General features: G+C 35.3%; 1 protein-coding gene across 1 annotated transcript in view; it reads right to left on the reverse strand.

Moving 5' to 3' along the window:
* Window positions 1-1,922: 1,922 nt before the first annotated feature.
* The window catches only part of GBE1 (1,4-alpha-glucan branching enzyme 1), a 272,242-nt gene continuing 246,815 nt past the window's right edge, over window positions 1,923-27,349 (reverse strand). The window contains exons 15-16 of the mRNA XM_054585232.1: window positions 15,304-15,419; window positions 1,923-3,905 (exon numbers count right to left, since the gene is read on the reverse strand). Of these exons, the coding sequence (XP_054441207.1) occupies window positions 3,849-3,905; window positions 15,304-15,419 (173 nt within the window). The 3' untranslated portion in view covers window positions 1,923-3,848. The remainder of the gene's footprint in view (window positions 3,906-15,303; window positions 15,420-27,349) is intronic.

Consider the following 27,349-nt stretch of genomic DNA (forward strand, 5'->3'; position numbering starts at 1 on the left):
CTTTTTGCTTTTTTCTCTCACTTTAATTGTCTTATAAGCCTGAATAAGAACTAAAAGTCAACTGAGTGCTTTCTAAAATGAAACTTTAGGAGTAAAAAGTTGTTGTTAACTTGAACTAGGTTTTCAGACCATTATATTATTCTGTTTTATTAAAACACAGTGCAGGCTTCTAGATGAAGTGACATACACAGCATACATAAGGGCCAAATAACTTCTTTCTGGTCCACAAAAATGAGAAGAAAAATTCTATGTCATAAGGAAGTTTCTGAACGACATGCCCTTTAGCATAAGCATATCTATCACAAACTATATTTTTTTTCATGTAAATAAACATTACATTCTCTGCATACTTTTTGCAAAGAGTTGAAATCCAGATGTAGCATTTTAAATTATAGAGAGAAAAAAACACTTACAGCTACTGTATCTTAATTTCTCACACAACCAATTAAGAAATTCTGCCCTAAAGTATGAATGTTTCTCTGCAATTCTCTACAAATCACCATTAATAAGATAATAGAGCAGAAAAATTAGTAGGGAGTTCATTTTATTTTTCCCCCCTGAAGGCTGGCTTTAGTGGGAAAATTTATCTTCATTTCAACTCTAACGCATTGTGAATGATAAATGAACTCTACTGAATAAAGGACATGACATTGCTGTGCCTTAGATTTCTATTTTCTTTCATCAAAATATTCTACCTAGCTAAATTCATAGCTCAGTGCTTATCTCACTATAAAAACATATAGATTAATGAAACCCATGATTTAAAGAAAAAAACCAACACCCAATTTAGGACATGATGCAAAATAGGCAGAGTCTGAGATGAGCAAGTCCAGCCAGAAAGCTGCCTCACTGCTTTGTTTTCTAGCAGGTACATCTGCTCTGGCTCGTGGCTCATTCTAAAGAGGAAGGGCAACAGGAAACCGATTTTATGTTGTTTTGATCACCAGGTTCATTGGCTACAGGACCAGAGACAGTGAAAAGATACTCGCCCCAAAGGTACAAGCAGAACACGAGAGGAAAACACATTACCTTTTTTCACTTTCCCTAGGTCTGTCTCCTCCTCGGTATTATTTGAAAAATAGGTTCCTTATTCAGACAACTTCCTGTATGATTTCACATAGCAACGGCAATCACCCTGATGGATGACAAACGTTCAGTGGGTACTGCTAAGGGGAATGCTCCAGACAGAGGAGAAATATCCAAGTTCTTTTACAGTTACACGAGAGAAGTCAATTTATTGCCACTGATTATTTTTTGAAACTGAGAAACATGGTGGCTAAATCCCTCATTTTATGTAAGACATGAATATTTCAGCTAAGAGAAAGGCAAGGTGAAAAACAGCAAATATAGAGAAAAGAAATGATGAAAGGAGTTGACCCTCAGAGTTCAAGTGTTATATGGCGGGAAACATAGAAAAAAATGTTTACGATTTGATTTTTGATTATTAAAAATCATGGTATTTTCTGAGTAAGCTAATATGAAACTAAAACAAGTGTCATTAGCATTAAGGATAAATTCTATTTTTGATAAGAGTATTTACTAGCACTCACTTGCTAATATTAAAAAATGATTAAAAGAAATCTGTAGTCATCTGTGTTTTCTAGAACATAAACAAAACATTAAAAATATTTATTCTAAAAGAGTCAACAAAGATAGATCATTCTCATTTTTGATGCCGGTAATAAAGACATCAGAGGAAAGAAACGTTATTACAAGGCACACAGAGTAAATTTTTGCACTTCTCTCTTGTGATTATTGAAAATGGTTAACTGTTAAAAATAAAGAACTTCTCACCATATTACATGATGATCAAAATGTTGCCCATACCACAAGGAAGACCTAATGTGAAATTACTATAATATTGGAATGTTCTGTAAAGGCTGTCTGCTATGATAGATAGGAAAAAAAAATACGCAACTACATTTTATTTTGGATTCTTAATATTTTATTTGTTTACATGTGTTTTTATAATTTCTACTTAGCAATATCCATTTATTGTTCTGGGGGGGTGTACTTGACAAAGGCAAGTAACTTACATTACATTGTTAACTTTGAACTTTAGACTGTGAAATCTAAAGAATATTAGAAGGTGAATCAATGTAATGGAAATATAGCATATAATTATTCTGGTCCTTTTGACTTTGCCACAGAAGTCACAAAGAGCAGAAAATAGGTTCTAGGCATTAAGTAATCTCTTGTAATTTTTAAAGAGCCATCATAGAAAATTAGCATCTTTCTTCATACATAAGAAATTATAAACTAGAACATGAAAAATCACGGCTGCACGTTGGGTCATCAATAACAGGCACCGGCATGGCAGCTCTAAGATATTAATACAGCCCTGTAATGGGAAAGGCAGCTCAGAAGGCTTTCAGTCACGCTTCCTAGCATGGAACAGCATCAGCTGGCTTTGCTGAGTCTTTCAGGAAATCAAACCATTACTCTACTTTGATGGTAAAGCAAATAACACGTTTCCGACCTCGATTCAAGGCTTTACTGAAAAAAGTTATATGGAAGATGGTTAACATAGAGGTCTAGCTATGAAATTCTCTTTGCTAATCCCTTCTATTACTGAACCAATTTTTAATAGGAAGTCTTCTAGTACTCCTGATTAGTCATGAGAAATCAGGCAAGAAACAAACAAAAAGCAGACAGTATTAGCAGAAAGAAAAAGTCAGACCTTTATAAAAGTGACAGATACTTTATGTCTTTTAAGTGCATTATAATTTCTTAGTTATGAATGAATTACCAATCAATGATTTTAAACCACAGGTCCAAACCTGAGGCATAATTTCATGATTGTGTATCCCACTGAGTTGGGAAAGTCAGCACAGCTTCTAAAAGTGCTCAGGTTTACAGCTGGGGAGTAGCTTAGATATCTGAGTTGGTTAATATAATTTCAAGTTATAAAATAGTACCTAAAGAAAAACTATTATTAACCCCCATGCCTAGTCCATCGTGAACATGTGCATATATGTGGGGAAGGTATCAGAGTTGATACCAGGCAGGCATTTTAATATTCATTCGAAGTCAGTCTCCACAATAGCACAGCAAAATAAACATTAGTAAAGGCAATTTTCAGTTATTCAATTATTTTTATTTTATTTATTGAAAGAAAAAGACATTTTCTGAAACCTTATGGGCTTTCAGAAAAAGACTGAGATATCAGAACCTATCAAGGTACTAAGCAAACAAGAGATCACAAAATAGAAAGAACTTAGGAAAAATGAAGCATGGATGAGTTCATAGATAATGACTTTTATATTATCTATAATATTGAATACAATCCTTAATTTTATATTATTGTTACATGTTTATTACATTATCTCTGAAGTTAGTTTGAAAAAACATAGTAACAATCTTGGTACCTCCCAAGTTAGACCAAGAGGTATTAGAACAAATAAAATCACCAAATACCTATCTTAAAAAAATACTGGATACATTCAACAGAAATAATCGTATATAGCACATGATTCAAATTTCAATTTAAAACCATCAAGTAATTGGCTGGGAAAGTAATTTTGTTTAAAGATCTATATATAACTTTTATATATAATTATATAATTTTGTTGAAAGACATGTATATATTTATTACTTCACTTGGGAATTCTAGCTGCTTAGATATTAGAAAAATATAGTCTAAGATCCCTGAAATTTCAGAAAATTCCCCTCTACTTCTTAAAGAAAAGTTTGATAGTTATTTGCATAAGTCAATACTGCATTTCAGACATCTGAAGTTTTGGCTAGACACTATATTCTGAAAAGCTTACACAGTTTAAGTTACGTGACAATGAAAAGAGGAAAACAAAACACACATCTTTTCCTGGAAGGGATGAAATCCGGTCTCTTCAGTTGGGCATATCCACATTGTGAAGGACAAGGGCCACTCGGCTTGGAATGTACACCTAAGTCAACACAATCATGTCAGTGAAATTGAAAGAAATACTGAACGTCATTAAGTAAAGGGATATATGATGCCCTCTCACATCTGCTTAAAGTTTAGTTATCTTGACAATTCTACCTCCTCAGAGGAGAGACAATTTCACCTTTCCAGCAGTTTTGGCATCAATGTGAGACTCACTTAAAATAATTGCCAGTAGAGGGCGCTATAGGCTTTACAGAAAAACCCAATATTCCCCAGACACCTTGAGGTGGTTTGGAAGGCCGTCCTACAGGTCACAATGTTAGTCTCTTCAAGTGAAGAAAAGTAATATACAAAACATTGCTTAACACAAGATAGTTATTATCTTGTTTTTATTTTCTCCTATCATTTTAAGAACAAAAACTTAAAAGTAATATAAGGTATGCTAAGAGTGTATTAGGCCCCTCATCAATTTAAGACAATCAAAAAGCTTGCCACAACACTTAAAACATAATGCATATCCTTTCCATGCCCCGCAGAGTCCTGAGACAGCTCCTTTTTGCATAAGTACGTCCCTCATCAAGTTTCGACGCCACGTCTCTCTCTCCCCTTCCTTAACAGCTCCAGCCACACATCACAGCCTGCCCTTCCCCTGGGTCTCGGCCATGCCATGCCCTGTGCTCAGAACACCCCTTATTGGGCTATGTCCTTATCTCCTGGATCTTGAAATACCCGAGATCCATGGAGAGAGGTTTCTTGATAATATCAGAGATGATAGATTTTCCCATTTCATTTTCTATCACAGCACCATTTTTGTTTCTTTCTAAACACTTAACATAATTTGTGATTTTTTTTTTAAGTTTATGATCAATCCCACTAGACTCTGAGCTTTACAAGAGTGGAGGCCACATGTCTTCACATATCTCTTAGTAGGTGTCAAGTGACAAAGTAGGTGCCAAAGATGAATGAACAAAGAATAAATAATAAATAAAGGAATAAACAATAGTGAAATCAGTATGTGCACTCAAAGAGACAACTGTATTGTCTCACGTTGCAAATCTGCAAATGAACACAATGTTTTCTCTTAAGGATTCTGTAATACAGAACACTTAAATGGTAATGGAAAAATACAATAAAGATTAAATAAAAAAAGAACACTTAAAACTCATTTAAAGAATAAAATAAACCAATATAGTTGGTTAGTTTTGATCATTAAAGATGAAAGTGGTTTTAAAATGATGGCATTTTGAAAAATTTATAATATGAATTTAATAACTAGAGAATAGTCTTTCTCATAGTCAATTAAAAATAACATTATTTAGGAAATGATCATCATCAGCTGAGAAAAATTTCATATTTGCAAAGACACTGGGGACCTCGATGTCTCAGTCTGATTTGCAACCAGTACTTCCAAAAGATAAACATTATAGCCTTGCAGTCATTAAGTGAGGAGAAAGCATGTATTTCAATGCCACAATCTGTTTCCCTATAATTGATACATGGTTTTTAATGCCGTATAGCTTTTAAACTATATCACAACTTAATTACTAATGCAATTCCTTCTATTTAATATTTTCTTTAAGTGAGGAAAGGAAGCTGAGGTACCCATAAGCACAGGAAGACTCCTATCAATGATCCAGACAGATCCAGTTCAAAGAGTGGCACAGTTCCATAATCAAGCTATGGATTAAAGCAACACAGAGCAAAGTAAAGGAGGAGAAATAAAAGAAACGAATAGTCCTATTTAACCAGTTCCCTCCCAAGTCTTACCGAAAAAGGCATAAATCAAAAGACAGTGTCCTTCCAAAGGAATTTGCCATGTACTTACCCTGTTCTATGTTTACTCTGTAGAAATCATAGTAAGTAGGTACATTACTAGGTAGTGGGACAGCAGGGAATAATCAGAATGGTTCTGAATTGTTTTGTTATGAGCTTTCTAAAACTAAAGACCAACCTGAATTTCTCTATAGCATTAGAGCTGAACAAAAGAATTATAGTTCCTTTTACATTAAAAACACTTCTCTAATATCATATGCTCCAATATGCAGACAAAAGGATTCTGAGAAAGATGCAATGAAACACTTAAGTCAGGTCCAGGACAAATACTAACAAGTCCCTGCTCAGTGGCACAGTGATGTATCAGGACAAGTCATGCCAAACTCCTGTTTGGATCATATGCAGTTTTGTTTGATTTATAACCTTATACTGATTTCTTTAATAATATTAAATAACTATAAACTGATAATTTAGAAACAATCTTACTCTGTGATCATTTGGTATTTTAACTAGCCCAAATTTAAAAGTAAAACCAAGGGATGACCTAAGTTCAAGATTTGCAATACATGCATCGAGTTTTTCTGATTTTTGCATTTAATGGTTAAGAAAAATGCTCCGAGAACTCTTATTAAATGATGTCAGTCATTTCATGTAAGGAGCTTTATGATGTTGATTCCAGTTACACCTAAAGACTTCTTACTACTATCTGCTCAAACACCTTCATTTGATAATTGTATAATATCATTAACGGGAATATGGTACAATTAGAGCATTTTTTTCATGCAGCATTAATTACTAGGATGTATTTATGTTGCTCCAGAGCCCTTGCAGCATAGGCACTTGAAAGAATTTCCCGAAGCAAGTTGATTTTTCTTAACTGTGGCTATATATGGAGTTTTGAGTTTTCTTTATCAGGATTCTGAATATGTAAATCAGTGTTCTTCGTGGTTAGGAAATGACTACCAATTATGCTAAAGAACGTAGATAACCAGAGCTGACCCTTGTGATGAGACAACTATACCCATGAACAACTTGGGGGCTCTATAATTTAGTTCTAAGTATTGGCTCCACAACTCTCATTTTGTAATTTTAATTCTGAAAATAGTTTTGATGGAAAAAATACGAACACAATTTAAGATTTAAACATAAATGTTGAGGTATATTTAAATATGACTGTTTATATCTAAGTACATGTATATAAAAAGCATTTAGTGTGCAGCGGAGATACTATATCCTGATATACAAATTTACTAAGCCCATTTATTAGCCACTAAGTCCTAAGCATTTTGTAGTTAGGATCACATTAAGAACACGTGAGACAATGTAATATATGGCCATGAATTTCATTTTGTCTGTCTATATTTATAGTCCACTCTTCACAGGAAATCAGAATGCCACATTATAATCCAACTCATTTATTAAGAACATCAAAATGCATACTAATCCACCTGGTTATTTTGACTGCTTTAATGACTGAATCACTACGCCACCTATTAGTAAGGCTAAAAAACATAACTGGTCACATAATAATCTACTGTACAGTGTCATCCAGGAAAAGCATTGTCTTTTAGAATCATACTTGAGTTGCTAAAGTTATTTACACAATTTTTGAAAACAGGTGTGACAAATTTGAAAACAGACTATTTAAAAATAAGTAAAATATACTTAAAGGTTAATTTTAACATTTTCTTAGAAATTATTAAGTTTATTAATAGCACATAACTGAATGGTGAGGACGTCACTCGACAAAAAGGTCATTAGGTCCTTAACAGTCTACATACTTACATTTGTTATAAAAAATTACAAATAATTTTGAAAAATATGAATGGCACATATAATTTTAATTTTCATGAACCTGCTTTAAGTTCATAAAATATGCTCTAAGAAAAAAATCTTATTCTAAAGCACTATTTTGTATTAGGGTTAACAGAAAAGTGATGCAATAACTATTTCTGAATAGAATTACACAGTCTCTTATCTAAGTTAGAAATATTAAAAAGAGTCAGCTTTAAGAAGTTTGACTTTTTTTCCTGAAAAATAAACTAAGCATTTTCATAATTTTGGACAGAGTAAAAGACATTTCCCAACTGCTAAGTTGTATTTTCAATACTTAACAAAAAAGGTGTACCTAGGCCAACCCCGGAATACAAAGGGCACGTCTCCTTTTAATCCCCTGCATTTAGAATGGGAATACAGCAGTTGCCCCCTTATCCATGGTTTCGCTTTCTGCAGTTTTGGTTACCAGCAGTCAACCGTGGCCGGAAAGTATTAAATAGAAAATTCTAGAAGTAAACAATTGATAAGTTTTAGATTGAAGGCCATGCTGAGTAGCACCACGGCACCTCCTACCCTCCGTCTGCATCTCGCTCGGGTGTGAATCACCCCTCTGTCAAGCATCTGCACGCTGTATACACAGCCCACCCGGCAGTCACTTAGCTCTCTTGGTTACCACAGGACAGTTACTGTATCACGGTGCTTGCATCCCAGTAACCCTTATTTTACCTAATGGTGGCCCGGAGCGCAAGTGCAGTGATGCTGGCAATCAGGAGGGGCCAAAGAGCAGGAAAATGCTTCCTTTTAGTGTAAAGGTGAGTGCAGTACAGTAAGATATTTTGAGAGAGACCATATTCATATAGTTTTTTTTATTAAAGTATATTATTATAACTGTTCTATTTTATTATAAATAATTGTTCTTACTGAATCTAATTCATAAATTAAACTAATGATAGGTATGCATGTATAGGAAACAACACAGTATATGGTGTTCAGTACTATCTGTGGCTTCAGGTGTCCACTGCGGGTCTTGGAACCTGTCGCCTCTGGTTAAGGGAGGACTACTGTACAACAGGTTTACTTCTGATGATAAGGAGCTCAACTGGCAAAATAATAAATGCTAAAACTATTGCTGTATTCACTTTTCACCATTGAGGCTGTTGGAGTTACTGTAAAGGAATATAATTCAATTCATTTCATTTCAGGTTCAATGATCTCTGTTCTCCCATTTGTACCATGAGATTTGAATTTACGAACCAGAGAAGAGAAAGAAAGCCCACCTCCACCCCCCGCCCCCCGCGCCCCACGACCCCATCCTCTCGTGCACTGATTAAGATAGAGGTTAACATACAAGTTCCTCTTTCAAGAACCAATATATAAAGAAATGATTATGCTAAAATGGACTTTCCAATAACGGCCAGTAGAGCAGATTGGAGAAGTTCTGCCCTGTTGCTTCTTGGCATTTGGGAGATGCTCTGACCTTAGCAAACACGTCGCAACGGCCGGCACCTGCCGTTCTCCGCCGCCGCAGCCCACACGGGCAGGGCGTGCTGGTGATGCAGCACGGACGGCTATTTTAAGATTTCTTTGGGCTCTGTTGGCTGCTCTTTGAAAATAGATTTGACACTTATTCAGCAGATCCCTTGGATTATTGACCTTAAAAATTAAGCTTTAGCCAATATTGTGCACTATTTCTGTTGGACAGAACTTTGATGAAAAAGGAAAAAGTTACACTTTTTGTCCCCCTTTCCCCAATTATTCTAAGCCTGTGGGAGGCAGAAGTGATCTCTCAACTGGTGATGAACTGAGACCTATAAGCACTTCTGGTCATGTTCAAAAACGTGATTGCATCCCAGCACATACGAATAAGTTGAATAAAGAGTTTCATTATAATGAGGCATTCTTATGTTTTTTAATGCATTATTTTCTCTGGCTCTTCAAAGGTAAGTCTGGCAAGAAGGCATCTGTTTTAATGGATATTCTAACCTATTTGGGCTCCCTTATTCTTACCATAAAACCAGTGATCACTTCATCTGGAGCCTAAAGACTTATTGAAATGAGTAATTCCTGAAGCACCTGTAGTTGCTGAAAACAGGACATTGCTGCTGCTGGGAAGATACAGCTCATCTTTACCTTTCTGACCATGTTGGATCAAAATTCTATTACCGTCAGTGAAGCAGTCGTTAAACTCTCTCTATTCTATTTCTCAGGTGTTCGCCTATTATCGAGATTTATGTGTACTCTCCATTCCACCTGCTAATTTAGAAATGCACATTTTATACTTGCAAGATCAATGCAATTAGTGCTTGAAAAGTAATCTCCTGGCTGCTCCTGTCACTGGTTAGTTGGCTTGTTTTAATTATGACAGAATATGTTTGCTCTTACAAAAATGAAAGGATGCCAAGATAGTTTGTGCCCAACCCCAAAGGCTGTGAGCCCTCACTTACGATTATACTTTCCCCAAAGTTGAGAGGTCTTCTTAATTGCATGTCTTCAAAGCATCTAGTTATACTAACTTGCTTAAAATACCTAAAAATGATTGAATAGTCATGATAACAATACCTTTAAAATACACGTGCAATAGCATTTTGCAGTTTCCAAAAAGCTTGGTTGTACTAATGAATTTATGCTTCCTAAGAGTCTCTTACTACAGGGAGAATACTACTACTAACCTTCAATATGCAAATAAGGAAAACTGAGGCCCAAAAAGGTTAGAATACCCGGTTCTCATAGCTAGTAAATGGCAAACAGAGGTGGGGTGGAACTTGATCCTAGGTACTCTGACATGACATTTTCTGGTGTTTTCACTAGAATAAGAATTTTACTACATAAAATTTTGCTGTCTGAATGTTTCTCCTTTCTGTCTGGTTTAACTGGTTCAAGTTCAGCTTTATCACAATCAGTTGCTGTTTCTCTGTGATGCCTCTTTACAAGATGAATCATCTTCCTCAATCTTTCAGGGGGTCTCTAACTTGTTGATTATTTCAGAGCTTTAATATAATTTTTTTTATTCATTTCAGAAACTATTGTTGTCAATCTTACTTTACATGGTAAAACTGAACATTTTGACAAACTATAGCAATCATTCTTTGAAGATTCTGATAGCACTTTCGGGCCCTCTCTCTTAAAAACGACTAGGTACATAGATTTATATCTAAAGATATATTGGGGGAATCAAGGTGGTGGAGGAGTGAGAGGAAGTCACACTGACCTCCTCCCAGGACCAATCTGGAATTACAACTAAATTGTGGAGAACTTACATGGAACAAACAACTGAACAATAGCGAGAGAGGGGCCTTTTAATCTGGGACAGACAGAAGAATCAGCTTTAGCACAACCTAACTGGTAAGGAGTGTTGTAGAGACTCAAAAAGGTGGACTGGGCACCCACGGGCAGCAGCATCAGAAGGATATTTAAACAGCCGGGTGGATCCCCCTGAGAAGAGCGGGATCTAAACTATAAGTGGGGATCTCCAGCCTATGGCCCCAGAGCCCAAAAAGTACAGGGGAAACAGCGAGCTGCGAAAAGCGGCAGGGTTGCTCTCTGCCAGAGACAGGTGGCTGGACACTCAACGAGCCGTTTAAAGGGCCAATGCATACATTTTTGTTTGCAGCCACTTACCCTGGTCTCTGGCAAAGGCGGGGGCAGAGTGGGTTGGAGGCGCCTGAGGAGAGACTAGGGACAGAGGCTTTGGGGGGAGAACTGAGAGAGTAGCTGGCAAGATCCCAGTGCTGACTCACCCTCCATACGGCTGCAGCCACCTTGCTCAGGCAGACCACTCCCCAGAGCATGAGAGGACCCAATAGCCCCACCCCCAGGAGGCTCTGCCTAGGCCTGATAGTGCTAAAACCTGACAGCTGAGTACAGAGTGGCAGCCACAGATAGTAGATACCTGTCTAAAGGGGGCACAGAGTGGTCTAGAGGCACTTGAGGAGAGACTAGAGGCAGAGGCTTTTGGGAGAGAATGGAGAAAGTAGCCAGTGGGATCCCAGTGCTGACTCCTACCTCATATAGCAGCAGCCACCTGGCTCAGGCAGACAACTCCTCTGACCACCCGCCTTGTGGTGTCTAAACCTGACTACTGAGTATAGAGTGACTAGATTAACAACTGAAGGAGAGAGCCACAGACAGTAGATTCCTGGAAGTCTCAAACAGACTGCTTAAGGTCAGACAGGGTCAACATCTGACATCATCAGAGTCAGATCCAGAAAGAAAAACAAAAACAAAAACAGAGGTCTCCTACCACAGAAGTTCATACCACAAAGTCAGGAAATCAAGAGAGATCAATTTAAGAAGCAGAAGCAAAAAAAGAAGAGTCTCATAAATGATGGGAAGACAAAGAAACACCTCCCTCCCCACAAGAAGGGAGAGGAGGAATCCCCACAGAGAGAACTAAATGGAATAGAGGCAAGTAAGCTATCATATATTGAGTTCCAAACAACGGTTCTAAGGAAGCTCACTGAGCTCAGTGAGCTCAGAGAGAATTTCCAAAAACTACAGGGAAACTATGAGGAACTTACTGCAAATTATATCAGCATGAAAAAGGACATAGAAACTATCAATAAGACCCAAGAGGAAATGAAGAATAGAATTTTTGAATTGAAGAACACAATAGAAGGAATCAAAAGCAGGCTATCTGAAGCACAGGATCGAATCAGCAAGCTGGAGAATAAGGTATAAAAAAGCTCCCAGAAAGAGCAAGAAAATGAAAAAAAACTAAAAAAGAATGAAGAGGTGCTGAGGGAAATGCAGGACAACCTGAAATGTAATAATATCAGTATTACAGGGATATCAGAAGGAGAAGGGGATGAGGAAGGGATAGAGGACCTGTTTGAAAAAGGAATGATGGAAAACTTCCCTAATTTGAGGCAAGAAAAAGCCACACAAGTCTAGGAAGCACAGAGGGTCCCATTCAAGAGGAACCCAATGAGGCCCACTCCAAGACATAGCATCATTAAAATGGCAAATAGCAAAGACAAACAGAGAATCCTAAAGGCAGTAAGGGAGAAACAGGTAGTATCATCTAAGGGAGCCCTGATATTGCTAGCAGCTGACTTCTCAACAGAAACAATACAAGCCAGAAAGGATTGGCAAGAAATATTCCAAGTAATGAAAAGCAAAGGACTGCAACCAAGACAGCTCTGCCCAGCAAGGCTCTCAATTAAAATGGAAGGCAAAATAAGGAGTTTCCAGACAAAAGAAGGCTAAAAGAATACACTTCCACCAAACCAGCACTGCAAGATATGCTAAAGGGACTGCTTTAAGAAGATGAAGATGAAGAGTCTATGAATACCCAGTTCCTTTCACAGTCACCAATAGTTGATATTACCAATATTTTAATACTTATTAATCTCATTGTAACAATGTGTTATCTTAATTGTTACCTGATTACTTGTTGAAACTAAACCTGTTTTTGTATATTTCTTGCATATTATTTTTAAAAAGCTTTAAATGACTTTCTGGTATTCTTTATCCATTTTTTGATTAAATGTTTGTAGATTTATTTCCCTAAAAAAACAAACAAACAAAAACTATTAACGCTTTTTTAGATGAATTGCAAATACTTTCCTATTCTATTATTTGTTCTTCAACTTTTTTTTACATGAATATTACTGCATAATCTTAAATGTTCAATATAGTCATATTGTCAATATTTTACCTTATAGTTTCTGGGTCTGAATTTGTTACATTAGGGTGAGAAAAATATTATTTTGTATTTTCTCCTAAAATGCCTTAGATTTTACATATTGATTTTTAACTCACCTGAATATTTCTTGTATAATGTGTGAAATAGGGCTCTATATTTGTTTTATTTCAAGTAATAATGATCCGTGCACCTTATATGTTGAATAAGCCTTATTTTCCCCATTGATTTGAAATATTCATTTCATCATATGTTACATTGTTAGAAAGACATATACATTTGTCTCTAGAATGCTCATTATATTTCATTGATCTACTTGATTATTTCTGTGCAGGTGTCATGATTGCTGAGACTTTATAATGGATTTAAAATATTTAATATTTTATAATGGATCTTGATATTTAAAAAAATAAATAAATAAAATTAATCTTCATTAAAAAAAAAAGAAAGAACTCCAACCTTGTGACAACATGGATGGAAGTGGAGAATATTATGCTAAGTGAAATAAGCCAGTCTGTGAAAGACAAATACTATATAATCTCACCTCTAAGTGGAATCTATTTAACAAAAGAAACTAACAAACAAAATAAACCACAGGCAAGGAAACATGGAGCAGACTGGAAATGACCAGAGGGGATGGGGAAGGAGGACAATGGTGGAAAGAAGGGGAAGGGACTAGACAAAGAACATATATGAATGACCCATGGACATGGACAACAGGGTAGGAATTGACTGTGGGAGAGGAGGGCGGGGTGGGATGGGTGGAGGAGGGCAAAGGGGGGAAAATTGAGACAACTGTCATAGCATAAACATGATTTAAAAAAAAGATATATCAATGCCCAGTTGGTGTGGCTCAGTGGACTGAGCACTGGCCTGAGAACCAAAAGGTCGTCAATTCAATTCCCAGTTGGGGCACATGCCTGGGTTGCAGGCCAGGTCCCCGGTGGGGACGTGTGAGAGGCAACCACACATTGATATTTCTTTCCCCTTCTTTCTCCTTCCCTTCCCCTCTCTCTAAAATTAAGTAAAATTAAGTAAATAGCATCTCTTTAAAAAAAAAAAAAAGATATCAATATCACGAGTATCACCCATATGCACACATACCACATACACTTAGAGTAACACCTAAGTCTCCTGTGGTCATTGCACTTTCCTTGGAGCCTATAATCAACAACTTAATCTTGCATTTTTCATTTATTTTATGCCACTATCTTTGAGACATCCATTCTGCATACAATATGGAGGTTTACAGAGTGAGGTGCTGGCACCACTCTAAGACATGGGAATGCAGTAGAAAAGTGAGGAAGCTGGGGGTCCCACACAGATTCCCCTGCTTGACTTACACCTAGACTTTTGAAAACAATGAAAGAATTTAAGAGCTATAATAAAGCTATCGATAGATTTGTTAGCTTTATCCAGGCCTCATGAAAGTGACACAAATCTTAATCCAAGGCCTCCTATGTTGGAAAAAAAAATGCAAGCCTGAGACAAGAATAGAAGAGGCAGAAGATGAGAGACAGAGAAGCAGGGATACGACTACTCAGGACAAGGAAAAACATAAAGGATGTAGGTGTGGACTTCAGCTTCTTACCTGGCCATGAAACAAATGAAGAATTCTTTCAAATTTGAAGAATTTCTAAATTCTAACTTTAAAAAAAATAACATAATCTAGTACTTTAAAGCAATATTCTTTCATTTGCATTGAAAACACAAAGTAAAAACTAGTTATATAATTTAATGCTTTCCTCAGTAATATGAGGATCTCAGAAAATTTTATAGCTAGAATGACTACATAAAAGAAAAAATATGTTTTATTGATTCTTTTAAGGTGTTTACAATCAAATTTCATTGGACAGTAAATAATGTAGAAATCTGCTTCATGTAAAATATTATAGAGGAGCAGGAACATAGGGAAGTGTATTGTGGCATTAAAAACAGAAATGTTCAAGATTAATAAAAAAATGCTTTCCTCTTATTTTCTGAGACATAATTTTTAATCTTATTAAATTTGAGCTTCCTCAATTGTCCACCAAATGTCCCTTACCATAAGTTTTCCAAAGCCTAGTTTATTTGAGGACCATACACCGCATCTGGTTTTTCAGCAAAGTCGTCATTTCCCATTCACCTCACCCCACATTTTGGCATGTTGCTTACTCATTGAAAAATTATTTCTTTGGACTAAAACATTACTTTAAAAATAAAAGATTAAATTTAAGTGCAATGAAAATATCTTAAAAACATTTCTTACCAAGAGAGAATGGGGAAGGCCATTATGTTCAAAAGCCTCAGAAAAGAAATCGGTGTTGTGGTCCAGTCTCTGGTGTCCTCCATATTCTGGTGCATCTGAATCTAGCACAATTTTGAATGTACAGTATTTAAGGAATCAGACTAGTTTGAGAGTTGAATGAGACATTCTAAAACACATTTTCAGACAGCAGTTTAAAAGTGAGTATTCTAAAAACTGTGAAATCAAAAGTTGCACTAAATACTCCATCTTGAAAGACTACAGAGATTCTCATGTTTAAAAGGGGCTCCGCAGGTAATCCAGTCCACTCCCCAAGGGGGTCCTTGTATCTTTCTGTCACAGCTTATTTCCTGACCATCTACCCCGGGCCAAATGTACCTTTAATAAAGAATCCACATCTCTCTGAATGCAACCCATTCTGTTTGTTAGAAATTCTACAGTGCGAAGAGCAATTTGACTGCTTGGGATTATTTCTACCCAGAAAATCCATAAGAGATAAATTCAAAATACAGTAACCATTCAAATACTTAATGTTATCTCCATATGTCTTAAATCTATTATTAGTAACTATATATTAAATATAATCTCAGAATTATCTCAGAATATAATCTCTTTGATCATCCTCATTTGATATGGCTCTTTGCTCCTTCCTTATCTCTGAATTCATTCTAGTTTTCTAGATCCTGGTTATTAAAGTGAGGAACACAGAAGTGAACCAAGAGTCCACATGCGGTCTGAAGAAGGCAGGCCCAGCAGGCTCACCCCTCGCAGGGTTCCCAGCGGCATGCTGCTATTCACACACATGATCAGGTCAATAATCCTATCCCTCAAGCCACAGGATCCACGGTGCAATCATGTGATCTTACTACAATTTCACATCTGATTCTTCATTGAGTTATTAGGCATGTTAGCATTATCCTATTTACAACAAAATAAAAGCTATAGTTACTATGTTCAAATATATTATGCCCAGAATATGTAGACATGACATGTTGATACAAAGCTCCGTAAGAAAATATACACCAACATTTAAAAACCTTACATTTCTTTTTTAGTTGAATTTATTGGGGTGACATTGGTTAATAAAATTATATAGGTTTCAAGTGTATAATACTGTAATACATCACCTGTATATTGTGTTGTGTGTTCACCACCCAATCTTAAGTCTCCTTCCATCACCATTTCCCCCACTTTTTACCTTCTTTTTACCTCCCCCTACCCTTCTTCCCTCTGGTAATCACCATACTGTTGTCTGTGTCTGAGTTTTTGTTTGTTTGTTTTTTTTTTGTTTTTGGTTAATCCCTTCACCTTTTTCACCCTGTCCCCCAACACCCTGCCTCTAACAGCTCTTAGTCTGTTCTCTGCATCTATGAGTCTGTTTCTATATTCTTTGTTGGTTTATTTTGTTCATTATATTCCACATACAAATGAAATCATATGGTACTTGTCTTTCTCTGACTGGCTTATTTTACTTAGCATAATATTTTCCAAGTTAATCCATGCTAAGAACTCTTAAATTTCTTTAGCCTAAGGAGAGATATAGACAGGTTTAAGCCCTTTTTTGTATTCTTTTTCGAATACAAAAATCTTTAATCTCAGAAATGTTTGCCTATTTGTATCAGAGCAAAAATTATCTCATTAAAAGTACATGTAGGTAACAAACAACGGCCATCATTTTCATGCCTAGGGAACCCTATCTGGGTAGGAGATCCCAATGGACTCACAGGAACTTTCATTGGGGGTGGTGGGTCCCTTTTAGTTGACTCTTGTCAGCCAGTTCTGATTCAAATTCAAACTGATAATCAACATATTAGCGTGTTTAAATGAGAAAGAAGCACACAGACAGACAGACAGACAGAGAGACTGAAATTCAAAACTGGGCACAGGCACATTCTAAAGCCACTAAATATAGCTAGAAATAATTTGAATACACCAATTTATTTAATGGTAAAATATGGATAGTGGAAATAATTAATTGGAGACACAGTAAACAAATGAAACATTGTAGAATGAAAGGAACTATTAGAACAAACATTTAGCTTTTGTTCTTCATCCTAGTTAACTAAGCACTTGTACAAATCTTCAAAAAGCAAAAACAAAACATTACTGGTTAACAACAGTGTCTGAAGAAATCAAGTGTATCATGAAAAGCAGTGGGTCACAATCTGTGGGATGGAAAACACTGGTAACTGGGCTATTATAAGGGCCTCACCAAATGAGTGATTCTGTTATTGTAAGGGACTGGGAAGCTACATGAGCATCAGGCATTGTTATCATACACATTTGATACTGTATTTCAAATAACATGCACTTTTTATTAATAAAATATAAATTTAAAAAGTCACTGAATTTATGATAAGTTTGTACCTATATAGTTTCTCAATCAAAGACAGAAATTGTTCTTTCAGAAAAATTTTTATATAAGGATCCATTTCTTTTTGACATTGAAAGGGATCATCATACTTAAAAATAGTTAGACTCTATTCACTTAATATATATCATTTGTAGTGGTAAAGGAAAAGCTTATAAAACCCTTAATGAAAGTTTCAAAACACCATTTTAGACCTATTTCTCTGATCTATAATTTAAAGAAAAAATTCTGCCATGGCCACTTTGGAATTCCCCAGCCTCCTGTCTGCATGACCCAGGGAATACAACCACCTCCCTTAGAAAGTGCAACCCTTAAACCATAGCAAGTCCAACCATTTAAAACACTAATAATTATAAGTAATGATCGTGAAAGAGCTTTACAGTTATTCATATAAATCACTACCTCATATTATTCAAATATCAGGAAAACCCCCACCTTTTAGGAACATTGCTTAAAACAAAAATTTTTAAATACGTTAGTTGAGCAACTGGATTTTTTCCCTGTTCTCCCACTCCGGCATCCTTCACTGCCTCTTAATATTGTGTGTGTACACACGCACAGGACATGGGACCCACACAGCATCAAACCCGTTAGAACCCCCATATTACACTAAAAATCTCTCTGAAAATATAACTCGGAGCTAATTTACACTTATTTAAACTAGCTTCTTTTTATGGTTTTCAATTCCAAAAGAGGAAGAATACATTTAGCAGGACGTCTCAACACGCCATTTGGTTCACAGTTACCACCCTACATCAGGTGGTGTGCCTTCTCATAATGGTTTGCATACATCTTTGAAACTGACACTCAGGATGGCAATTTTGACTCACCAATAGGACTCAGATTACATGACTTCTTAATACTAGAGTCGAATAAACTATCTTTACTCCCTTATTCACTTAATAAATAAAACAAGGTATGAGGAAGGAACTGTGCATGATTAATAAAATGACTTAGACATGGCCTTAGTTTACATGCTACTTATAGCCTATAAGGAGAAATTAGACATACACAAGAGTATCTATAAATGAAGCAGAAAACAATATTTAATGAGAGATACAGCCAAGAGGGAAGGTAGGATTGACATTCTGTGTATAAAGTTTTGAAGGCTGAGCTAGTTAAAATTTATTTTGATAATTAAGTATGACAATATTGACAATTTTGAGAAAGACTATGACAATTAAGAAAATTAATCTGGAGGTCAGGGTAGAATAGAATAGACAAGGGAAATACTAAGTCAGAGAAACCAGTGAGGAGTCTAACAATGGTAAATGGATAGTAATATGGCTAAACTCACAGAGTGCAAATGGAGAGACACAGGTGTCAGTGAGATTTGGGATGTACAACTGACTGTATTCAGGTGTAAGGACAAGGATGCTCAATTCAGGCAAACAAAAGTAGAAGAGCTGGAATATACACATAAGTCAAATATAGATCTGATCACCTTATTCTCTATAAGGGGACACCTATTTTATGCTGAGAATCAGACAAAGTGTTTTCATATGAAGTTTGTTTAACTCTAGGGTTGAGATCTAAGAATAAAGAGGCCATAATGAACATGGCAACAAAAATAGGAAAAGCAGAAAAAGTAACAGTCATCTAAATGATTAAGCTAATGAAATTTAAAAGATTTGGATTGAAGGACTGAAGTCTATGGGGTTTGTATATCTATGAAAGTTACTGCATGTGTTCCACATCCATTTCTTGTTCATTAGGTTCATTTGGTCATTTTACTGAGTGAAGACAAAATACTGGACCAAAAATTTTCTTTGCTCAACTTGGGAAAATACAGTAGGAAAAGAATAACAGAGTGATAGAATTATTTTAAGGAGATTTTTAAAAGGAGATCAAATAAGTCCCTATCCAATTCATTGTCACTTTAAACTATTATGATTTCTTTTTATTTTAAATTCAAGAGCTTCCTAAGTATTTGATAAATCTATCAATAGGTTGAAGTAGGTAAGATGTTTTAAGCATTATTTTATGATCTGTGTCCTTAAATTTGAGCCAAGGAAGAGCCATGTTCTGAGGACCTGTACTAATAAGATTAAAGAACAGTGAAGGCATGAAGACTCTTAAATTCAATGGCTCTTCAAATACTTCAGAAGCTGCTGTGTTTGCTCAGCCACTTGATAAAGTGTCTGTTCAAAGTATAAGGATTTTGATATAAGAAGTACTATCATTTATATCATTCTGCACTAAGCTCACTTCGCTTCACTCCAACTGATGAAGCTAAGAAAAATTATAAGGTACAATCCCTGAGGTTTCAAAATGAGTGACAATGAAAGGGGTTCTTCCAGTGACTAAGATGACCATAAAGATGGCAAAGCTGGTAAATTACCACATATCTTTTGATGTAAGAAATCATTGATTTTAAGATTAATTGTATATCTATCTATCATCTATCTCCAACAATAAGGAAAAAAAACATTACGGCAATCATTGTAATCATTATAAGATAAATCCCGATTGAAAACGTGTTAAATTGTGGTAAAAAAGAAAAAAAGTACATAGGAGAATCTTTGGATATGAAATTGGTGAATACAAAATATTGGTCCAAAATATTTACCTTGCTCAATTGGGGACAATACAGAAGGAAAAAAATGATGGAATTTTGTTATAAAAACTTTTTTTCCAAAAGGGGATCATATAGATCTCTGTCCACTTGGATAGCATTTAAAACTATTTATATATTTAGAAACAAAATGGGAAACCAAGGTCAGTATACAGAGAACAAATTTGTGGCTGGCAGGGGTTGGGGGTAAGTTGAATGGGTAAAGGAGGTCAAAAGGTTATATATATTAAACTAGTATGTTATTTTCAGATCTGAGTCTTTCATCATCCCAACCATATTATTATGACTGCAGTAACTTCTGGAGCTGAGTAACTGCAGAAGAGAGAATCTATATCAAAGGCAGAAAACTTTAGACACGAAATTTTAAGGAACTTGGAATAAACATCTGGTAGAGTAAGAACAGGTGCTGAAATGCAAGGAGAATTTTATGCTTGTAACAGTGTAAAAATAACTACCCAGCACAGGACTATCACAATGTTCTAGTGCAATCCTTCCCTTTTTTATGTTTTATAAGTTGAACTGTATTTATTGCCCACTACAATCTACAAAAATTTAGGTTATGACTATATAGCATTTCAAATATATTTGTCCTTTTTAAAAATAAATAGGGCTAAATTATGCCTAGTTTATTGTCCTGAACCACAGAAAGCACTATTCATTGTAACATTTAGTTGCTCTCTCTGGTCTCTTTCCAAATGTAGGAGTACCAAAGACTTGTGATGTGTCGCTGTATATTTTATGAATGTGTATCTGTGGTAGTGTGAGGTGCAGGGAGGGTGTATGTGAGATTTAGGCATTTCCATCTTTCTGTGATCTAGAATATAAGATAACTTAAAAGTTCATCACTGTAAATGAGTTCTGATAGTTTAATTATTTTTCAAAACTATTTTATGGCAATGTGGAATTTATTACTATGTTACTTTCAAGAGAAATTATCCATTTAACTTTTTTCTTTCCTTGATTTTAGTTTTAAAAATATGCCATTACTACACTATTTTAAAAACAAAATAAAAACACACAGTAATGTGAAAATAAATACAGATTTTACTATTGAAGGTAGTCAAACTATATTTTAAATAAAATGAATGCCTGATAAAACTTGTCTTTAAGGAGGCAACGTGGTTTTTGTTGTTGTTGTTGTTGTTTTTGGTTACTCTTATTAGTTCATATTAAAATTCTGGTGTCCATGGTAAAAACAGTACTTTCATGCATGAGCTACATATGCATTCAAAATTGTGAAGACTATCTTCATTAAAAGTTTAAATGACAGACATATTTTAATTAACTGTAAAACAGAACTATTCTTCTAATGTAAGCTAGGATGTGCTTGTTTCATCAAAAATAGTTTCTGATTTGACACAAAAACATTAATGTCAATTCTTGCGAGTTTAATTCCTTGGCTGTAAATTTTTAGAAACTATGCAATGCACAACAGCAGTAAGACAAACTCAAAGAATGAAGTGATCAAATAGCATTGCTATGTTTTGAAATGCATTTTCATGCAACTTATTATTTTATTCTTGGGCATGCTTAATGACACACAACAGTAAATAGTAAATTGAAGGATAATATAAAAATATTGAGTGATACATATTTTTCAATGCAAACAGAAAATATATTCTAACTACTTTACAGAATACTTTAATTTAATTAGGAACTTTTCTTTGTCCTAGAAGGTTATATAACTTAAACTCTTAAAAAAATGTCATTGTTTCTCAATAACTCAAGAAAGACTAATGGAATATCATGCCCACATTTTAACCTAATTTTCCTCAAAAATAGTTGCTTTCTGTGTCATTAAAGATTACCCAAAGAACTTGTAAATTATATTATTTGATGAAGCAATAGCAATTATTTAGAACTGTAAAAGAAGAAATGACAGATTTTTATTTAACTTTTAACCACATGCTTTGTCATTAAAATGAGTTTCAACCATGCAGATCCAACTTTAAAAAAAACAAACAAAAAACACTGCGCTTTTGAACTCAAAATAATTTTGACATAGGCTACAAAGAAACACCTTTCCTCAAACTTACTCTAATACAGCCTTCAGTAGAGTCTAGTGCACTATGTATAAATGGAAAAATAATTGGAAACTTTGAAGTGTGATAAATAATGACAATTATAAGAAGTAAGCAAGCATCATCAGAACCATTTCATGCAGATAGACAGGGATAGAAGAAAGAACCCTAAAAGACTAAAATACGGTGGTAGCATCAATGAGCTTTGGGGTCCAACAATTACATTCTTATTCCAGTTCTGCCAATTGTCAGCTGTGTGTCTCTGAACAAGTTAGTGGACTTCATAGAAGCTCAGTTTCTTGTTGGTAAAGCAGAGGTACTGTATCAGAGTTGTGAGATTACTTGAAGCAAGATACACCAAGTGCTTAACATAGTGTCTTGCACTGAAAAAAAAATCCCTGATAATTAGTTGCTATTTATATTATTGTTGTTGTTGTTGTTATTAGGCCCTGGAACATATAAACTGCTATCTTTAGACATGAAAAAATATAAAAGTGAATGTGTTTATTCCCCAGCTTCCTTTTTCCACCCAACCTGGCCTCTTCTTCCTTGATGACCCTTTTCTGCATTCATTTCTCTCACATCTTTGTTCTCACTAGAATCTGAATACTTTTCTTGTTACATAAAATTTTTAACAGTAGAGCTTAATTGGATGGTAGATTGAACTCTTTGAGGACTAGACACCTTTTTAAATTTTAAGCTGTTGCTGCTTAAGCTTCTGAAATGATTAAGAAGGCTAGCATGAACACACTAACTGGCTATTAAACACCTCACCACACTCTTTTACTTGTCCTGATTTTTTCCCATAGCATTTCCAACTTTTAACATAATATAATTATTATAGTTTCCTGTCTTTCAATACTAAAATGCAATTTTTATACGGAATTTCTGTCTTTCCCCATCCCTTCCTCCCCTCTACCTATGACCTAGATTAGTGTTAGTCATTTATTGAGTGGGTTTTCTTTTCATTATTTTCCTATTATACTATCCTCCTTGGATTTTTATCAATGCATGCTCTCCTAAATTTTAAGAAATAATTTGAAACTGCTTTGCCATAAAAAAAACCCTTGATTTTATTCCCTCTTTTGATGAAATTAAAATTTCATATTTGTTCATTTCATACAACTGTAAATGAACAAGAATAAAAAAAATTCCAACACAATCTCATTTCACTATCTCTAAGTTTTAACTTGACATTTTAAAATATATTTTCCTTCTGTCTGGAGAAGTCCCAACCATTAAACAAATGCATATTAGTTTGAAACAACTAATTCTCAGGTGAATTATTATGATTAATTGAGGCTTGGAAATAGGCATTTTATATAGATTTTAATTGAAGTGCATAAATGATTATGTGTTTACCAGAGTGAGCATATACTTAATAACTTGCAATATCAACCTGACTGGTCAGTTTTCTTTAGACAGAAGGATGAACTTAAGAATAGAGTATCAAAATGAAATATCAAAGCCATAAACACACACACACACACACAAATAAAAATAATTTGGCAGGGCTAGGATATGCACATTGATATAGTATTTTCTACCACTTTACACTCTCTGCCAGATAAGAAATGCAAAGTATATGAACAGTAAAATACTTAAACTCTGAAATCTTATTGTTGTAGCCTTGGTAGTAAACACATCCTTTTTTTTTTCTTTTTGAAATCATAGTTATTAGGAATATCAAAAGGTTAATGTATATTCCTATTTTTCTTTTAACTTTTAAGACCAAATAGAAAATCATACCACTACAGGACTCACTCCACGCTTCAGAAAGCTGAGTGGGAAGGGGCTGAGGTGGTATCCTGTAAACAGTTGTAAAGCAAAGCTTAGGTATGTATGTATGTGTTTATGTGTGTGCACACAGGGGCATGTGTACACACATGCACCATCAGTCCCAATCATTCCTGAGCATTTCTGGGCACATAGTCCATAAATATCATAAGTATACCTAGATTGATAATCATGAGGGAAAGTATTCAAAGTAAACATTTTCCCACATGCACAAAAAATATTAGTGAGAGGACTTTAAACACACACACACACACATTTATGTGATTGTTAATAAATCTATTTTCTAGGGGTATAATAAACCTAACACAGTACCTTACTATCATCTTTAAAATAATCATAGTTTCAACTTTCTAGAGAGACATAGAAAATAATAATACAAGGAAAGAGCAAAGATGCTAAATTATTTAGACAAAATTCATGTTTGTACAATTCAAAACAAAATCACAAATGGTTTGGCTATGATAGTCAAACATGGAGATGATTTACATAATTCAAATGACCAAAAATTCCAGCGCATTTTGACTTCTAGTCAAGATGGCGGAGTAGGTAAGTGCTGTGCTCACCTCCTCCCACTACCACCTCGAAATTACAACTAATTATAGAACCACCACCCTGGAAGACTGCCTGAAGACTAGCTGAACAGAACGCCTATAATAAGGATATAAAGAATTATATAGCAAGAAAGGAAAATACATACAACTAAGTGCTTCTAATATAAAACTACCATCTGTTTCCCTAAATCTATCCAGGGCTGTATCTATTGTGTGTGGCTAAAAGAAATCAGAACTCACAAGCTATAAAACCTATGCCAGTAATATGAGACTACTGTGCATATAATAACTGATACTCAATGAAGAACATGAACAGTGGCTTATCAAGAAACCTGATGTAAGCAGAATTCTTATCTTTCACCTCTTGGTAAAGTGTTCTCTCCTCTGTTCTAAGGAAAATCCAAAAGACCCTTTATCCTCTAATATCCTTCAGCACCTCTCATGACACTTTGCCATTCACCACTTGAAGCTGAAATACACTGGGGTTTATAAGCTGGTTTAATTTTTTTAAAAAACTGTGAGTGGTTATCTTTTTCCTTAAAAAGTTATTTTATCCTTTTAAAGTATGTTTATTCAAAAAAAATCCCTTTTAAATTGAACTGTGTTTTGGGTATCTGAAACCAGAATAGTATACACTGCACAAAAATGACATTATAGTCAGAGACACCATTAACTTTTATAAAGGCAAGAAACAAAATTATACTTAGTGAAACATATTTTACCTATTTTAATGGCATTTCTACATGGCAACAAAAAGATGCATTATCTGGTGCCCAAATGAAAAACAGTGATGAACTTAGGGTAACTAGATTTAAACCACATTAATTCACTTACTAGAAATATGATCTTTTGAAAGTTATAAATCTTTTTGATGCTCACATTTAGGTTGAGAATCAGAAAACTTGCCTGATCCACATGACTAAGATGATGTACAGATAGGATCAATGTAAATAAAAGCATCCATACACTGTAAAGTCTTATGCAAATTTAACTTCTGTAACTAACTTGGAAACCATCTTCTAAAGTATATCTCCTAACCTAATCAATTCTATTGCATTTACATGGGCCTGAACCAGGCCATGCTAGTGTTCTACATGTCAAAAAAATATGAATACACACTGCTAAGTATTTCCTAAGTCATTAAACATCACATAATTATACTTGATGAATAGGGCACAGATCAAGGTAGGAGGGTGATTAGAGACCATCTTCACAGAACTGATAGTTGAAGCTATGGGCATGTGTGAGTTCTTTAAGGGAAGAGAGCCAAGGCTAGAGACTAAATTATTGGATTTGGATCTGAGGGGAAACGGATAACACAAAGAATGGATGGGTAGAGAGAAAAGGGAAGTTAAGATAGTGTTGTATTATACAGAGAAAGTGGGGAAGGAAGACAGGTGAACGAATGGTACACGAGTGAGGAAAGGCTTTAGCAAGGAACAGAAGGCTTTCAATTCTAGCACTATGAAACAGTAGAAATCCTTCTGTGGTGGTGAACTGAGAAACAAGAAATGAAAAAAAGTAAGAAAAGAGAATGTAGGCAACTAAGAGGGATAGTTCCTACTCTTTTTATCCTTTAGTTTCCTTTCTTTTATTTATTTTTTTTAAGATTTTATTTATTTAATGGTTGACTCCCGCACGCCCCCCCTACTGGGGACCTGACCAGCAACCTAGGCCTGTGCCAACTGGGAATCAAACTGGTGACTCTTTGGTTTGCAGACTGGTGCTCAATTCACTGAGTCATACCAGCCAAGGCTGTTTCTTTCCTTTTATTATCAAATTATCAAAAAATTAGCACTTTTAGAATGATGACAATGTTGGTAATGATGACCGTAACAGGTAATCCTTACTGAGCCCATAGTATGTGCAGGATGCTGTTGCCCAGCCTTTCACATGTATTAAACTATTTAGTTCTCGTAGTAATTCTACAAGTAGGTGTTTTAAAAATAAGAAAACTACTAAAAAAGGAACTGCCTTTTCACCTGGCAATTCCACTGCTGGGATTATACCCTAGGGATCCTGAAACACCAATTCAGAAGAACCTATGCACCCCAATGTTCATAGCAGCACTATTTACAATAGCCAACTGCCGGATACAGCCTAGTGCCCAACAGTAAATGGGAGGATCAAAAAATGGTGGTACATTTATACAATGGAATACAATGTAGCAGAAAGAAAGAGGGTATTGCTACCCTCACAACAGCGTGGGTAGAACTGGAGAGTACTATGCTAAGTGAAATAAGCCAGGCGGTGAAAGACAAATACCATATGATCTCACCTATAAGTGGAACCTGATCAACAACAACAAAAAAATGAGCAAAATAAAACCAGAGACATGGAGATAAGGAACAAACTGACAGTAACCAGAAGGGAAGGGAAAGGGGGGTAACAGTGGAAAGGAAGGGTCAAGTCAAGGAACATGTATAAAGGACCCATAGACAAAGACAACTGGGGGGCTTGAACTTGGGAGGTGGGGGTGGGTAGGGCAGGGGAGAGTAATGGGGAAAAGGGGGGTAACTGTAATTGAACAACGATAAAAAAATTAAAAATAAGGAAACTAAGAAACAAAGAGGTTATTTTTGTAACATGATTAAGTGGGACAGACAGAACTGAACTATCAGATGGTTTTATTCTAGAACCTATGGAATCCTAGTAATGAGAACAAATTTCTCTGTTTACAAGATAAGAACCAGAAATACATACTACTATACTATTACTACAAGTGGCCATACAA

This window comes from Pteronotus mesoamericanus, unplaced genomic scaffold (genome assembly GCF_021234165.1).
Source record: "Pteronotus mesoamericanus isolate MK-2021 breed Mesoamerican mustached bat unplaced genomic scaffold, CSHL_Meso_final contig_82, whole genome shotgun sequence".
In the NCBI taxonomy this organism is placed as follows: Eukaryota; Metazoa; Chordata; class Mammalia; order Chiroptera; family Mormoopidae; genus Pteronotus; species Pteronotus mesoamericanus.